Source organism: Crocodylus porosus, unplaced genomic scaffold (assembly GCF_001723895.1).
Source record: "Crocodylus porosus isolate Cpor-Errol unplaced genomic scaffold, CroPor_comp1, whole genome shotgun sequence".
NCBI classification, from domain to species: domain Eukaryota; kingdom Metazoa; phylum Chordata; order Crocodylia; family Crocodylidae; genus Crocodylus; species Crocodylus porosus.
The window spans coordinates 21879788-21897815 of record NW_017728907.1 but is presented as its reverse complement, the minus strand read 5'-3'; the positions used below and the strand labels follow the sequence as shown (position 1 = coordinate 21897815).

Below are 18028 nucleotides of genomic sequence, written 5' to 3'. Positions count from 1 at the left end.
CACATGCCCAATCACAGAAACATTCCTCTTATGCTTAGATTTACACCAGCCTGTTTTGAGGGTCTCACTGTAAAGACTGGGGGACTGTTTACACAGAGTCATTTGGAAAATGTCTAAGCCCTGTTCTGTGTAGATTTATGCATCTGTGCAAGACCCTTACACTCATGAGTTCGGCTATTTGATAAGGGACTGATAATCTATTCTGTTTATACTAACTGAGAAACATTCTCAGTAAACCAAATGTTTCTCTCTGCTATGTCTGTTAAAATCTCCCAAATAAGTCTGTATATAACAGGGAGATTATGGGACAATACCTGGGGTATCTGTTTGTAAAAGGGCCTTGGTTTCCACATGAGGAAGCTTTCTAAAAAATAATTTTCTTAAACCCTAAGCAGAATTCCACCAGGCTATTTTCTCTGCTCCTTGCATTGCATGGCTTAATTCTTCCAGCATTTTTACGTTGTTCCTGATTTCCAGTTTTTTTCTCCAGACGATTTGATTGGCCATTCTAAACAAAATCTAGTTGTCTTGGTCTTTTAAGTCCAACAAGCCTGAAATGTTTTCTTTTTTTAATTCAGCCTGGAACACTGCGATTTTTTCAGTTTAATTTTTAATTGTCATTTGCCATTTCACAACTGCTGTTTTAATGCAATACATCAAAATGCTGCTTGATTAGAAGGAATCTTCCCTTTCTGTTTGCCAAAGCCTGAAAGGTAATGGGCATGCAGAACTTCAGATGAGTCCAATGACAGCTGCAGATAGCTCCCCCCAGGATTTGGCCTTGTGGGCCATGTCCAGATGAGCAGAGATGGGTGTATGTAACACTGCAGATGGGTCACGCACCACACATTGAGGCATTCTCTGTGCTGCTACCTTGCAGTGTGGGGTGGATTTTTTGACCCTGGGAGATCTTAAGGTAAAAAACCCTGCGCAGATAAAAAGCAGGGCAGCACATGTGGCAGCAATGTGAGCTGCCCAAAACCGGAGCCTGGCAGGCCAGAGCCAGGTTCCAGCTGCCAGTTTCAGGAGCACCATGGCTGCAGCTTTCCCAGCCCCCAGGTAAGGCTGCTGGGGCCCCCCGGGCCCTATGCCAAAGCCCACATGGCCCAGGAGCTCTCCAGGGACCAACACCAGCCATATATGTGTGCCACTGCTTCTTCATCCCAGGGAAGCAAACTTCTGTGCTCCTATGGATGCAGCCACCTGGTTTAATTTTAGTTTACATTAGTTGACATTTTACCTCCCAGCCAGCATGTTGTTTCTTTGAATCTGAATCTCCCTTAGCTGAATTTCAGTATTTCAGAGTCAGTATTTCTTTACATCTTATCAGTCAGATTTCTTACAGCACTTGAGTTATTTCTGTCAGTTGTTACAGTGGTGAGAGCAGCAAGATATCTATCCACTGCTAACTTTACTGCAGCCAGGTATGTGACCTGGAATGTCCTTCCGCTACCTCTGGGCATCGTTTTAGGTCAGCTTAGTGATCTAAACGCACATATCAGAATGCATCCTCGCCCGGGTTTTCTTTACTCCGCCTCTTCAGAAGTAAACACCAGAGTGCAGTGGCAGGCCCAGACACGTCATTCACCTACTTATAGCGGGTCTGTCCCGGGGAAAAGACAGTCTCCTCCCTACGCAGTCGGGTGGGAAGGCCGCCCTCTCAGGTCGGAATATCCCCAAGCAGGGGCGACGACCAGCGGGAGCCTCCCAATATGGCCTCGGAGGAGACACCACGGAGCACCGCACGTTCCCTTAGACAGGAGGCACCGCCCCTCTGGCACAAGCGAGAGCGGGAGCTAGAGCTGCAACGGCCTGCGCCGCTATGGCGCGCTCTCATTGGCCGGCGGGCCCGCGCCGCCCACCGATTGGCCAGAGAGCCGGCGTGGCGGGTAACTGCCGCGGAGCTCGTGGCAGGCTTGGCCGCGGCTATGGCGTCGTGCGCTGCGGAGGAGCCGGGCGAGGAGCCGGGAGCGGGGACCAGCCGGAGGCTGCCGCTGTGCAGCCAGGGGGAGGACACTGGGGGGGACGCCGCCCCGCTGCCGGCCCAATGCTCGTCCCAAGTGGGTGTCATGAAGCGGAGGGACATGGTGGCGCTGTACTGTGACCAGCTGCTGCGGGGCTGCAGGGTGAGCGGTTCCTGCCGCCGGGCTGCCCGTCCGCTCGCCAGGGAGTGGGAGAGGAGGGGCTCCGGCCTTTTCAGGTGCTGGGGCCGCGTAAAGAACCACCGGGGTGCGAGTCTGGAGGGCTTCACCTAGGCAGGGTGAAGGAGGATGCGAGCAGAGCCAGGGTTTAAGAACCAAAGGGGAGCGGGGGGGGGGGGATCAAGAGGGAAACAAGGGGGAAAAGGGTGGTTAGCGATCAGAATAAAACAGCCTGAAGAATCGTGGAGGAAGTTTACAAGTGATGCAAAAATGATAGCATCTTTGCAACAGGTACAGCAGAGCAGTTATTCTCACCCAGGGAGCCCAGGATGCCACACAGCAAACATATCATCAAATGAACCCGGAGGCCACATCCCTGCAAGCAGGAACATGCATTTCCCCAGGGACAAGTGGCAGTGGGAGACCTTGTGCTGCTGCTGCTTTGTTGCATGCCATGTGTGGCACCAGCGCTCCCAGGGGACGATTAGCTTGAGTGGGGTAAGGGAGGCTGAGGCCAGCAACTGTTGGCCCCAGCAGCCTGACCTGGGGGCCTCAGGGAGCTGCAGCAGGGAGCCTGCCTGGCATTCAGAGTGTGGCTCCAGTTTTGGGCCATGTATGCTGCTGCCATGTATTGTACTGTGCTTTTATTTGGTATGGGTTTTCCTGATGCTGGGATCTCCAGGGTCATGAAAACCCCTGCACTGCAAAGTAGCAGCATGGGGAACACCTGCATGTATGACATCCATGCTTTGGACCCAGCCAGAGATTTCAGCCAGGAATCCCTAGTGTTAAACACACTGGCTTGCTGTGGTCTTCCTGAGTTCTTTGTAACAGGTAACTTGCTCTGTTTTCTCTGCACTCAAAAGTGAGAAGGTTTTACAAGATACTTAAATGGCAAAGAGAAAGTAAATAAGGATTTATTATTTATTCTTGCAGTACAAGAACTGGAGGTAACAAAATGAGACTGGTGGTAAAAAGATGAAAACTAACAAGGAAGTTTTGTTCACTCAGCTTGTCATTCAAGTTTGGAACTGGTTGCCACCAGATGTTGTGGAAACTGATTGTTTAACCAGTTTCAAGAAAGGATTGGACAAATTCTTGGAGGAGAGGGGCATCAGGCAGCTCATAATTATAGGAGTTATGGATATAGCCTCTGAATTAGAACTTCCTAGACCAAAGTGCTGGAAGCTGCAAGTGAGAGAGGAAGGAGAGGGGGGGAACCAAACAACCCTGGTCATACCCAGTTAGTTCACACTCCCTTTCAGCATCTACTCTGCCACTGTGACTTGGGAGACTGGGCAAGATGGACCTATGATATGACCTAGGAAATGGCAATTCTTATGTTCTTATGAAAAAATGAGGCAGGCCTTGGAAAATGCCAGATCTTGAGCTTAAAAAGGTTGTGAACTATAGCAGCAGAGTTAGTGCAAGAAGCTACTGGGGTTTTTATTGCTGAGTCAAAAAAACAAACAAACAAAACATGAGAACTTTCCATCCTCACTGGAGATCGTGGTGGTACTGTCTTTATATTGGGATGGATCCAAGCCATATTTACTAAAAATCAGGTGCCAATTACACTTGCACAAAATCCTGCTGTTAAATCACCCTTTAGAACCCTGAAGCCCTGATGGACGAATCAGTGATCCCAACCACTTGGAGAAACTGCTGTCTCCTTTCTCAAGGCTTGTTTTCACAAAAAGATTTACTTCAAATTGTGATTTTTTTTCAATGCAACTCCTTCATATCAATTGCACAATAGCCACATTCAAAGGAAGAATTGTTTTCTTAACTTTCCTTCATTATAACATAGAATGCTCAGTTGCAAGTCTGTGAAAAGATACCCTTTTTAAAAAAAATCTGTTGTTGCCAACTTGTCTTGTTTTCTCCCAAGATGGCAATGTTCAGTACCAAGAATAAAAATAAATATCAGTTGTATCGCATGTTATTCAGTATTGATCACTTATTATAAAGGCAAATGCGGTCTTATTGACTGGTGTTGTCACTTTACAGCTCCTTATCCAAGTGTTATCATTGGCAGACATCTACCTGCTAACAAGGATGAGGGTCCAAAGCATCCAGCTCTGTCTGTATAGGTGTCTTGTTCAGGCTTTTGTGCATCAAAGAACTGTCTGTTAGATACCCATTCATGGAAGGAGTGGTCAGTCCCACAGTACTTAGCTTTCAGGTGTCCATTAGCTATTTCTGTGAAGAAGTACAGGTTACTGTTCATCTCCCATACCAAACCTCACATGGATATGCATCTGGAGTGCTGCTAGAGGGTCTGTATTTTGTTCTTACTTCCCTTGTAAGATACATTCATCCTTGGTTTTGATATGATGTTTCACTGTTCCTAGTTTTGACTTGTCCACTGCCATGATAATACCTTCAAATAAGCTATAGTTTCTGTACCTGGACCCCAGGCCCTCCTACACTCCCAGTAGAATGAAGACATCTAGCTTCTCAGTATAGATCCATTTGGAAGTACAATGACTAGCACTAGCACAGGGCTAGTTAGAAAAACACTGACACTTGAAGCATGTAAGCACAAAGGTGGGACCTTGCTGCAAACCAGCATTTAAAAGTAAACCTGACACTTAGTCACCATGACCATGGAGCAGTAAATTTTATATAGGTAGGCAGATTGGTTGGCCAGAACAGAATGTAAAGCAGTATGGAAAGGCAGTTGCCCAATTCAGAACACAGATATGACCACACAAATACTGTCATAGAACTTACAGTGATGTAAAAATATTATAGCTTCCTTCTTTTTTCATGTCCCCATGACAAGGCATTTAGCAGAATTTGCAGATTTTGTTGAAATCAGACAGGGCTGTGATGTGAACAATTCTTGCTTTGATCAGGAGTAAAAATTCAAAAAGTTTGTCAGTGAGGAGTTCATACTTGTAGATAAAACCTTGGATGTAAAGCTGTTAAAAAGTTATGCTATGTTAAAAAAAAATCCATAAAGGATACCAGCCTAGTAAAAATTTGAAATGCTTGTTACTTGTCATGTTTACATATAGCCATGCATTTTAATTTTAATATTTTGCCTATTAATATAAAGCAGTTATCTTCTTTCTCCTCTTGGTTCTCTTTCTTGCTTGTGTTGTCTCCCCCTTTTCCTCCCGTAATATAGTAGGCTTTTGTATTCTCCATTATTTTTCCCTCCCACATATTAGGTCCTTTCCCTCATATTCTGTATTTCTTCTCTTATTGCTTTTTAAGGGTATACTGTATAGTTTCATGGATTAATGTGAAGTTTTATGTTCTTACTTCATTCTAATTAAAAATACAGTCCTTTGAAAGATTCAAATGCACAGAATAATTTTAAAATAGATATTCAATGCATCTTTTGTTTTTGTTCATGCAATAGGCAGAAGATGCTAATGAGGCAATGAGTAAGTACCTTTTGGAAAAACTGAAAGTAAAAGAGAAATGGCTTGGAATCTGGAAGACCAATCCAGAGCTCTTCTTTATCAATTTTGAGGATGTCATTATACCTTTTGTTGGAGTACTTGTTGAGGTAATTAAATCTGTTTTTCTTTAATGACATGAATCAAACATAAGGATTTTTTAAAGTTCTATGGGCATGTGTGGGGCAGAGGGAGAGGAAAACAAGGTTCCTAACATTTTGCATACAATTATTATTGGTAATTTTTCCAAATGTTTCTAGGAAGTTCTTAAACCCCTGGATTTTCCAGAGAAGTTCTGCTGTATGTTGTAGTCAAGTTTAAAAAAATAACACTCATGTAGTTGACTGTAGTTTCCAGGTTATTGACTGCAGTTTCTCTTTGGTATTATCTAGATTACTAGAATTTTGAAGGATGTCTGTTTTCATGCAATGGAATTGTTGATGACACCCTTTTTGGGTATTTGTGATGATTTCTGAAATGGGACAAAATCATCCAGTTGAGAGAAACTTAGAAACCAAAGTACCAGACTACAGAAGAGCGCTGGATGATATTACTTCTGTTCTAGAGATGTTTGGTTCAGTTCCTACGGTTGCGTGGGGTCATGGGCAGCCAGGTCTGGGCTGAGGTACTAATCAGGGACTGAGGTGCCAACCAGATTCAAAAGGAGCAAGCAGAATCTAAGGACAAACCACATTAGGAAGCCAGGGGGCATCTGTTCTCTAGTCAGTTCATTTCACCGAAGTAAAGAGTCTTATCACTTAGTTTTTCAAAGCTCTAAGGATAGCTGGCAATAATAGCTTACCTGAAGAGAGAGGCTGTAGCATGCATTCCTATCTCAGTGATCATTTTGGTCAAAGTAATTAATTACAGGAAGTCACAGGGATATCTCTACAGTTCTTAATTAATTTTCCAAACCAAGCCTCTGACAACTGAGGCAAATGGCACTTGCTCCTGCTCCAACATGGAGGTAGTAGTGTTGGACTCCAAACTGAGAGGAGTGTACCTCTTTAAAGTTCTGCAAAAAGTCATTTGACTTCACCCAGCTGTTCTAATTAAAACCCCAGGCCAAGCCTGCATCAGTTTGCTGGGTTTTGTGACAGCTGGTATTTTCTTGACTCTGAACAAAAAGTACAGGGTTAGTTAAGGAGGGTTTATCAAACACAGCATGGTCTTAGGTTCTTTCAAGAATACTGTAGCAGAGAACATCTTCCTATTTGACCATAAGATAACTGTTAACCCCTCTCTACCTCACACTTGGACCTCACCTTTAGTTGGTAGTCAACAGTTACTTAAGTCCTCCTTAGAGTTGCAGTTTTATTATTATTATTCAGGTATTATGAAGACTGAAATTTGTATTTCTGAGAGAGAGACAGATTAGACTTGGACATTTTTCAACCTAAGGACCAAAGGTTACAAGTGAATGGAAATAAGTGTAATTTGGAAGTGCTTAGTGCTATTTCTGTTGTTAAGCAACTTCAAATATATGCAATTGTTATACAATGTAAATGCAGTCACTCAAATACCTATATAGTTCCTGTATATTCAGGAACTATAACTAAGAACTTCTACACCACTGATTCTCAATTGGGATTCCATTCCCCTGTGTAAGGAAATAGAAAAACTTTACTCCCCCAGTCTGGTGCTCTGTATGTACCTGCCCCATATACTCATCAGAATCCATGGCTGCTCCACTGGGGATTACTGCTGCTGCCGACCTCCAAACAATATTTGTGCTAGCTGCCCCTACACTCCCAGCAGCATTCTCTGCTATAGGCAGAGAGACAGGCAGTTGTGGGTTTGGAATCGCACTTTGCAGCCTGGCTAATTTCCTCTACTTTCTCCACTCTTCTGGGATTGGCAGGAGGGGCTGTGGGGGGGCAGTCACTGGTATGTCAGACTCTGAAGGTACAAACAGAGGTAGGGAGGAAGCAGACAACAGAAATGGCACAGCAGAGTTAAGTCCTTCCCCTACTGCTTTCACCTGGCACTAGGTAGATCAGTGATTCCCAACCTTTTGAACTTCAACACACTGCTCCATATTTTTTCTAAATTTAGATTGTAGCTTAGATTTTCCACTGGGATACCATGAAAAGTCGATCACCACTGTGCTTGACCATGTTTCTTAGTTTAGTTTTAGATAGTGACTACTACAACTGCCTGAATATTAAAAATAAGAAAAAAATTAAGTGGACCTGTTATTTTATAGCATAACATATCATTTAAATTAATGCTATACTGTTCCTTTAAAATGGAATTAAAAGATAATTTCACAATTGTATCATAGAACAATTCTAGAAATTGAACTTTTGTGCAGTTAATAACTTTGTGTGTAAGTACTGCAAGATCAGCCTGTACAAAAAAATAAATACATATTTTTTACATGATAGGTTACTTGGAAACCACCTCAGAGCTCCTCCTCTAACTTCAAAGCATCTATATCCATTGCTGAGCCATTTTCCTCTAATATTGCAAATATTCCAAGAGAGCTGGTTGATAATGTTTTAGAGGAATTGGACCACTGTGTTCCTCTGTTGGAAGTCTACCCTATTGAGGGACAGGATACTGCAGTATTTGATATTGCCCAAGCTTTGGATGTTGTGAGGTAACCAGCATTTTCTCATTTTACTACTTGACAATGTTGAAATGTTAACTACTAAGGTACTATATCTATAATAGTAATATTGGAAAGATAACTGCTTCATTAATAGTGTAAGAATACTCAAAAACAAAACTTAGGCTAGAAACAGACATTGCCAAATGAGGCAGGTCATCTGTGCCATGATGTGTCCCAGCACAGCTGATCTAATTCATTAAGGTGAAACACATTGTCTGTTCTGCCTGTTGATGCTGCAGGACAATGGGCAACATATTCTCCTGGGGCTTGAGCAGCATGGTCCTGAGTGCCTGCCCAGCCTTCTCTGCTTACGGAAATGAATCCATAATCCAAACCCAAATACTGTCTGTGTAAGTAGGAAAAACCCAGTTTTCCCCACTTACCCAGACACCTCTCTGGAGATTCTGGGGCCCCATCTCATTAAAAAGGGAGAGCCAAGCAAGTGCTCCAAAGGCTTAAAAGGGCCCAATTCTACCCTGAATTTCCCAAGGTGCACAGAATCAGTCCCTTGAAGCCCTCAGAGCTGGCTGCTAGAGATTGCACACTGCCCATGTTCTTTTGCCATAAGTAAATAGACATCCACTGCAGTAAAGCAGCAGAAACAATTACCTTTTGTTGTGGCCACAAATTTTGGCGTTTGTGGTGCGACAAATGGTAGGGACATTTATTTTCTTTCACTTTGTGCTGCCATAAAAAAAGATATGGCAGCTGAAACGTGACATCTACTTTAACTTCTAGTTCAAAAAGTGTTAACAATGAAAATATATTTTGATGAATTACAGCTGACACCCCTAAAAAAACTCGCAGACCAGTGGATTTTCTCAAATCAGGGACTTCATTTTTGGATCCCAGGTTCTGTGACTGTCTGATTCTGGAACTGTGCCTCAACAGCTTGACTTTTTAGCCACTGGAAGTATAGGCACAAGTGCTTAGCACTTTATTTTCACTCAGCTGATCAAACTTTTTTTAACAAAATGTTTGTTGCTGTTTTGTTTTTTTTAATATTTAAAAACCATATTAATTACTTGAAACAGAACTGTTCTCAGGAAAGGTTTTCCTATTCAGTTGTTTTGGTTTTTTTGGTAAAGGAAGTTTAGGAATTGTTTCAACATTTTGGTAATGAAAACATTTCATTTTCCAGTTTGAAACAGCTTTGTTTTGAAGTCTTTAGCTATTGAGCACCACAGACCAGGTGCTCCAAGCATATTGTAGTAGAGGCCATATAAGAATGTAGATATGTTCAGTAAATATGATTCTCAGCAAAAAATGGTAACAGGATAGACTCTATTTAAAAGTGTTGCCGGGGGCTGTTGGTGGGTTTTTATTTGGGGTTTGGGTTGGGTTTTTTGCAAGGTATTCAGCATAAATACTAAGTATTTGAATCTCTTTCATTATGTTAATGAGTGTTATTTTCTTTGTCAAAAGCAAACAAGCAAGCCAATTCGGGCTGTTTTAAAACGCAGTCTAGCAATACTAAAAAATCTTTTTCTTAGCATTTTTCTGGATGTTTTTGTTAGCCTGACTGTCCAAAATAACAGATATTACAAGCTAAATTCTGTGTTCTTAAAGATAATCTTGTTAGATGCTTGATCCTCACAGTACAGGAAAGCTTACTCCTTCTCCCCCCAGCCTTTTCTGTCTGGTAAGCTAGTCTCCCTTGCTTCAAAGACACCATAGCAGCTTTGTGATCCATAACTTTGGTTATTCTTCCTTATCATGCAAATAGAGGTTAGTAAATTGTGCATGTATACACCTATCCCAGGACAAAAACTCTTCTTTTTTTTTCTGCTGCACAATATACCTGTCATGGATTCACCCCAAAACTGAGTTGCCTTTGGGGTTTGCTGTGTGGCAGGCACAGATATTCTCCCAAATTAGATTTATGCCTACGGTGTTTGGTTTCTACTGATAGCTAATATAAAGCTGAGTTCAGTTTTGTCATGTTTATAGCTGTATTATAGTTTTTGATACAAATGTACTTTTGTAATTTCATGATAGAGCTGGCAGATAATCAAGGGCTGCCTGTAATAAAGAAATCAGTTCCAGTATAGAAAAGGCATCTGAGAAAAATGGCCCATCAGAGCCAGAAGAATGCCAGGTGTCTCAGGGAGACCAAGAACTCCTGGTGGTTTCTGGAGATGCATGAGCAATTAAAATCATGCTGATGAGAAAAATATCTAGTTTGAAGGTTTTGGGTTTTGTTTTGTTTTTTTAGAGTCTAGATATGATAGAATCAAGGTCTTTTGGATCCCAGGCTTTGGAGGTTCAGTGGTCCCCACAGCCAGGGCTGGCAGAGTTATCAGGAGATATGACAGGCCTCACAGGAGGGCTAGGGTATAGCCAGCCAGGCAAGTAAGAAATTAAAAAGACAAAAAGGTTTCTGTCTCCAAGCCTATGGTCAGTTTTCCCTGTATAGTTATTTTTCTCCTATATAATAAGATTGTTTTTGTTTTTGTCTCCTTGACTGCTTGTGGAAAGGGTGATTTCTGGGCATTTTAGCACTGTTTGGTGTGAAAACGTGATTCACGAGATAAACCCAGAGATTGCAGATAAGAGTCCATAGTGTTAAAACATTTTGAATTTCAACTTGAGATTTTTACAATTTCTTTTCAACAGAAAATTTCTCTATTATTTTTCCATAGTAAAAACAAACCAACCAACCAACCCAATGAAAACTTGAGCTGGCATTTTCCAGGGGTTGTCTCAAGTCTAAAAAGGTTGAGAAATGCCTAGTGTTTAGGTTCATTTTGAAAAAGCTGCAAGTACCTAAAGGAAGCCTTTTCTTTTGTATGGTAGCAGCTTTCTCAGTTGCAGAATTTCTTGGCCCCCCCCATACTTTCTTGGTGTCTCACGGAGCCGTGGTGTCTGGTCTGCAGGGCTTCCCACAGGTTGGGAAAACTGGTGGTAGGGGAGCTGTGGCAAGTAATACTGCTACCTTCCCCAGCTGTCAAATTTCCAAGCCCTCCAGAGTTGAGCCGCCCTCCCTCCCACATAGGATCAGGGCCAGGTCACATCCCCTTCTCCCTTCCCCCAGCCCAAATCCTGTTCCCTCTCCCAGGAAGGTGATGGACCACTCCCCCCTCCCTGACAGGGCCAAGGCTGGGCCACTTGCCAACACCCCACCACCTGTTAGATTGGGCCCCCACATGCCAAATCCAGGCTGCAGATGGACCGAGCGCACGGTCCATCTGTCCGGAGGGGTAAAAGGTTGGGCACCACTGGGCTAGAGGATTATTGAGAATGTGAGAGTAAAGAAAAAAAATTTAGTAAAATGCCCTCTCCCAAATGATACAAGCTATAAATTAAGAAATAAGAAAATCTGAGCCATTTGAGTATAAATTGCCATTGTATCAGAGCAGCCTGAGAACACTGAGCACTGATCCTGGTCCTCTTATCTCCTTTTCCAGTGGAATTGTGCAACATAGCTTGGTTTCATTATTCCCACTCTTACAGCTACTTCCACTAGGTTTTTCCTCAGTGTGTCAGCAGAGTCTCCTGGTCTATACTGCTGATATCAATTAAGACTTTTATTCCCAGAGCTAGATTTTTCAATGCATCCTGCAAAAATGAAACAAAGCAGTAGTAAAAAAAAAAAAAAAGGAGGATTATATAAAGCCATATTGGAACCTTATTTGAGGGAGCCTTTCTGTGTTTGTTTCATTTTTACAGGATGCAGCTGAGTAATTTAGCACTACTGATTTGTTGAGACTAGTATAGATCTGTTTTCTCTCTAGCCTTTCTTGGTCAAAATGACCTAGCCCAGCCCTGGGAATCATTGCACTAGGGAGTTAGAGAGAGCAATATACATTTTAAACAGCATGGAAAAAAGTTTCTTTTACTAGTGTAGCAAAGCAGCCTGCTCTTTACTTCCAGCCTGTTTGTGCCAGTAGATTCTTTTTTTTCTTCCCATTTCCCTTCACAAGTGCCAGATTGGCTTAGCCTGCCACTTTAATAAGCTTAACAGCAACTTTTATCTAAACAATTGATTCTGAATGTCTAGCTGCTCACGTCAGCAACATTCCAGCTCCACTGGGCATTCTGAATGGCTTTAAAGTTGTACTAAAATGTCCACTTTAAAGGGAGGAGAGTATCCCATTTTAAAGTAGCAACTGTAAAACCACTTCAATAAAGTTAGTCACAGAGCAAGGAAAAATCTTTAAGCATGAACATTTGTGTGCATTTCTGCTTTCTGTCCATCTTAGTCACTCTTTACAAATGGCTTGGTTTTCTTTGCTTAAAAAACCCCAACAAAAACAAAAATCACTCTCTCTTCAAACAACGGTTGTAGACTGAAGAAACTGCAAAGTGTTGAATAAATGGCAGAGTTCTTGTAGTCCTGAGGATAATTCTGTACAGTGAGGCTAGATGTACCTTTCCAGATCCTGTTATATCAAGGAGATGCCTTGTGACAACAGGACAAAACTACTCCAACACATTTTAAAAGGATCCACCCAAAACAGCAGAAGTGGCCACTTTCATCCTGTTGCTTACACTCTGGTGGTATGCTCGCTGTCCGCTTTCCACACCTTTGATATTACTATTTTACTGTGGGAGGTTGCCTCCAGAGAAACTGTCGTCCTCTGCTTTGCCTGGTCTCTCAGGATTCCTGCCCCTTCACCTTCTCTCAGGTCTCCGACAGCCTGGTCAACATTTATTGGGCCTCTGGGCAGCCCGCCAATAGCCTTGGCCCCTCTGTGGGGCATCTTCAGTGGCCTTCTTTCCTTCCTTTCAGCCACTCCCATGCCCCATGGCTTCAAAGGAAACAAAGTCAAAGCCAGAGCTAATCCGTTTCAGCTGGGGTGCCCTTCTCTAAGCTTCTCAGCTCTGCTGGCTTTTCCCAGCCTGGGCCTACTCCCACTTCCCTCTCCAGTCTCTGGTACTGCTTCAGTGCTTCCTTCACAGAGAGTTTCTTCAATTAAGAGGGTTAAGGTCAGTCTCCATTTAGCCACGGTGCTTTACAGAGCTCCCAGCAATGAGCTACTTTTTCCATCTCTGCCCAGGTTAGACTGTCCTCCCTGTTTCAGGTACAGGGATATAGACCTTGGCTCCTCCTCCTTCTGTGCTGAGGACACCTCAATTAGCTGCAAAAGTGTTCTGCAGCTTTCTACCTCAAGTGCCTAGCCTTATTTTCAGTAACAGGGCTTGTCCCCTATTAACAACCCCAGTCAAGAAAAAGCTTCTATTTTAATTTTAACATTGTCTCAAACTCCTGGATCTACATAGGTTCATAGGTATAGGGTCGGAAGTGACCTGAGCAGATCATCAAGTCCGACCCACTGCCCTGGGCAGGAATGAATACTGGGTTCATATGACCCCTGGTAAGTTTAAGCTCATATGACCCCAGCCAGGTAATTATCAAGCCTCCTTTTAAAGTCCCCTAAGGTAGGAGCCAGCACCACTTCCCTTGGAAGCTGGTTCCAGATCCTGGCCGCCCTGACTGTGAAATACTGCCTCCTGATGTCTAGCCTGAACCTCCTCTCAGTCAACTTGTGGCCATTATTCCTTGTTACTCCGGGAGGTGCTCGAGGGAACAGCATCTCACCCATTCCTCTCTGGTCCCCCCAGTAAGTTTATACACAGCCACTAGATCCCCTTTCAGCCTTCTCTTGTGAAGGCTGAACAGCTTCAGGTCCCATAGCCTCTCCTTGGAGGGTCTCCCCTGCTGCCCCCGATCATGCGAGTGCCCTTCCTCTGGACCCTCTCGATGCTGGCCGCATCCCTCATGAAGTGCAGCGCCCAGAACTTGACGCAGTATTCCAACTGTGGCCTGACTAATGTCGCATAGAAGGGGAGGATCACCTTGGGCCTGCTCATGGTGAATCCGTGGATACATGACAAGGTGCGGTTAGCCCTACTGACCATGTCCTCATATTAGTGGCCCATGTTCATTTTAGAATCGATAACGACTCCAAGATCTCTTTCTGCCACTGTGCTTTTGAGAAGGGAGTTCCCCAGCCTAGAGGTATGCTGCTGGTTCTTTCTGCCCAAGTGCAGTACCCTGCACTTGTCAGTATTGAATCCCATCCTATTCATATTTGCCCACCCATGTAACCTGTCCAGGTTCTGTTGTATCCTGTCCCTCCCTTTTAGTGTGTCCACCTAGCCCCAAATCTTGGTGTTGTCAGCAAGTTTGAACAGGGTGCTTTTCACCCCCTCATCCAAGTCACTAATAAAGAAATTGAACAGTACAGGCCTGAGGACCGAGCCCTGGGGAACTCTGTTGCCTACATCCCTCCAGGTTGAATATGACCAATCCACCACTACTCTCTGGGTGCGGCCCCCTAGCCAATTTTCGACCCATCTGACTGTGTAGGCATCAATGCCACAGTTGCCTAGCTTTTTAATGAGAATGGGGTGGGAGACAATGTCAAAGGCCTTCCTGAAGTCCAGAAAGACTACATCTACCGTGACACCTGCGTCCATTGATTTTGTGACCTGATCGTAGAAGGCAATCAGGTTGGTCTGACAGGACCTGCTCCTAATGAACCCATGGTGGTTGCCCTTGAGTATCATCCCCCCTGCTGGTCCCTCACAGATGTGCTCCTGGATAATTTTCTCAAAGAGCTTCTCCAGGACCAAAGTAAGACTAATGGCCTTGGGTCCTCCCTCCTCCCTTTTTTGAAAATGGGGACCACACTGGCCTTCCAGTCTTCTGGCACCTGGCCAGAGCACCACGAGTGCTTGTAAAGCTGTGCCAGGGGCCCCACAATGACTCATGCCAATTCCCTCAGCACCCTGAGCACCTGGACCTGCTGATTTGACCGTGTTCAGCCCCTCCAGAAGTTCCCTAACTCAGTCCTCACGGACTGTAGGCCTTGTGGAGTCTCTCCTGAGTCTGTCCTGAATCCTGGTGGGGGAGATGTCTTGGTCCCTGCTCAGAAAAACAGAGCAAGGAATTTGTTAAAAAGGTCTGCTTTTTCATCTGGTGCAGCCACCAGATTGCCAAGCGTATCCTGCAGGGCCCCAAGTTGCCTGATGCCTTCTTTTTACTCCCTATGTATTTAAAAAAGGACTTTTTGTTATCCTTGATCCTTGTTGCTAGCCCTAGTTCTGTCTCTGCCTTAGCCTTCCTAACAGCCTCCCTACAGACTTGAACGATGGAGGTATAATCCTCTTTGGTGATAGCCCCTCCCTTCGACTGGATATACATCTCCTTTTTGACTTTCAGGTGTTCCTGAATGCCTTTTCCGAGCGAAGGGGGCTTTTGAGCACTCTTGCCCCCTTTGACTCACGTTGGGACTGTCACCCCTTGGACTTGGAGGATCATCTACCTTAAGGAACGACCACTCGTCTTGGACACCTAGTTCCCCTACTATCCGGGACCACAGTGCCTCTCCTACCAATCTCCTCAACTCATTGAAGTCAGCCCTCCTGAAGTCAAGGGCTACTGTCTTGCTGCAGGCCCTTGACACCCTGCGCTGGATGGTGAATTCCAGTAGGTGATGATCACTATCGCCCAGGTGGTCAAGGACCTGGAGTCCCCTCACCAGGTTGTTGCTTGTGGCCAGGACCAGGTCCAACAGGGCATTCTCCTTGGTGGGACTGTGCACCTCCTGGGTTAGGTGGAGGTCTTGTATCTCAGCAAGGAACCTACATGAGCGGTCAGACGTGGCTGACTGCTCCTCTCAGCAGATGTCTGGGTAGTTTAGATCACCCACAACAACCACGTCCCTTGGCTTAACTGCCTCCATGAGCTGACCTGAGAGTTCCTGGTCCAGCTCTTCCCCTTGCTTGGGTGGTCTGTAGTAGACCCCCACTGTTCAGTCCCTTTCCCTGTGACCACCTTGTATTCTGACCCAGGCCACTTCAGTGTGCCCCTCCTCTGATCCCATCCTGTTAGTTGAGGACATGTATTGCTCTTTGACGTAGAGCGCCACAGCCTTGCCTTTTCTCCCTGTTCTGTCCTGCCGGTATAGTCTGCAGCCCCTAATGTTTACCACCCAGTCATGGGTTGAATCCCATCAGGTTTCAGTAAGCCCTACTATGTCTGGGTTTGTACTAGCTATCCAAGGGCAACTTCCTCCTGCTTATTCCCCATACTTTGAGCATTAATGTAAAGGCATTTAAGGCCTCCTATTGGTGCATGCACCCCCCTTGATTCCTAGGACTATCTGGATCCTTGTCACTTACCTGGGTACTTTTTGTGCTCGTCATCTGTCTTGGCTGGGAGGTGTCCTTGTGTCCTCCTGTGGCCAAATCCCCTGATGAAGCTAGTTTAAAGCATGCCGTATGAGATCAGCCAACCTGGAAGAAAAGACACGCTTGCCTTTAGGGGAGAGGTGAAGCCTATCCCACCCGAGCATATCCCCTGCATGAAAATGCAGGTTGTTGTCCAGGAACCCGAGGCCTGCCTGGTGGCAACAACTCTGAAGCTGCTGGTTGACCTCACTGGTGCAGGCATCGTGTTACCGTCCGCGTCTATTTACCAGCAGAATAGAGGAGAATACCACCTGTGCCTTGGTCTCCTTGAGCTTGGCCCCCAAGGCCTTGTAGTCCTTCGTGATGCAGTCTGGGTTGCTCCTGGCTGTATCATTTGTTCCCACATGGATTAGGACCATGGGGTACTGGTCTGAGGGTCAAATGAAAGCCGGGATCCCCTCTGTGACATCCTGAATCCTAGCCCCAGGCAGGTAGCAGGATTTCTGTGCCATGGGGTCGGGTTGGTAGATGGGACCCTCCGTTCCCCTCAGGATGGAATCTCCAATGACAAAGACTCAGCATTTCTTCCTCCTGCTGCTCCCTCTTGGCGCAGTCTGCTGTGCGTGGAGTGGCACTGTCCCCCACAGAGACATCCTCTTCGTTCTTCTCCAAGGCTGCCAGAGCCTGAAGTTGGACACAGGAGGGGCAGGCAAGGGAGCCACCAGACCCCTCTCTCACCACTGGCCTCTGGGTCCTCGCCAGGCCACTCCCACAGCCGGGGGCAGGGGGCCGCCGTCCCCACCATGAGCTCCATCTGGGTGGAGGCCTCAGAGGAGCCCAGGGTAGGTTGTGCCACTGGGGCAGGACTCCTAGCAGCTGTGCTCCGTGTCCTTACCATGTCCATGGAGCCGTGCGTTTTCCTCTCTCTTTTGGTGGAGGCTCCTTCTGGGTTACTGCTGCGGGCCTGCCTTGCGTTGTAGAACGCTCTTCTAATCCTTCTTGTGTTCTTTGCACTTAAACACTTCATATGGGGGGTAAAAGAAAGAGTAGAAAGATGGGTTTCTTTTGTTAAAACATGAAGAGAAGAGAACTAAGAGAAATACCACTGTCAAGTTTCATGTTTGCTGCCTTGTCTGGAAGGACACCATAAAATCAGAAAAAAAGGTAGTTGGCTACTAGCTAGGTGTATTTCTCTCCCATTTAAGAAGCAACCAGTGGTAGAACATATTTCCACAGTTGCAGGAGATCATGAAGCACCAAGATAAATGGAAAAAGCTAAAATACATTATTCTCTAACTTTTCCATTTCTTAAGTGGGTGCTTGGTGAGCAGGGTCATTTAGGCAGAGTGTTGTTTAATTTGCATTATATTGCCTCAGTTTTTCTCAGCTTCCTTTTGTCACCTTTTACCGAGAATTCCTACTAATAGAGATGGGGACATTTAGAGCAGGGGTTGTCAACTGGGGGTACGTGTAGCCCCAGGAATACTTGGGAAAGCCCTAGGGGGTACATGGGGGTGGGGACAGAGTGCTGCCACCCACCACCCTGTGCTGCTGCTGCCCCAGGTGCATGCCAGGGCAGTGACACCTCTCTGCGGGCTGCACAGGTGCCTTCTGGCCAGCTGGATGCACAGGTGTAGGGGAAACCTGCATGCAGCAACTGCTGCCGCCGCTCTGCATCCAGCTATGTACCAGCCCCCCAACCCCTCCCTCCCACCCCTCAC

General features: G+C 45.2%; 1 protein-coding gene across 1 annotated transcript in view; it reads left to right on the top strand.

The window, feature by feature from the left end:
- The first annotated feature begins 1928 nt into the window (after positions 1 to 1928).
- SHCBP1L (SHC binding and spindle associated 1 like) overlaps positions 1929 to 18028 on the top strand; it is a 49914-nt gene continuing 33814 nt past the window's right edge. Inside the window, exons 1-3 of the mRNA XM_019530965.1 lie at positions 1929 to 2126; positions 5515 to 5664; positions 7942 to 8156. Of these exons, the coding sequence (XP_019386510.1) occupies positions 1929 to 2126; positions 5515 to 5664; positions 7942 to 8156 (563 nt within the window). The remainder of the gene's footprint in view (positions 2127 to 5514; positions 5665 to 7941; positions 8157 to 18028) is intronic.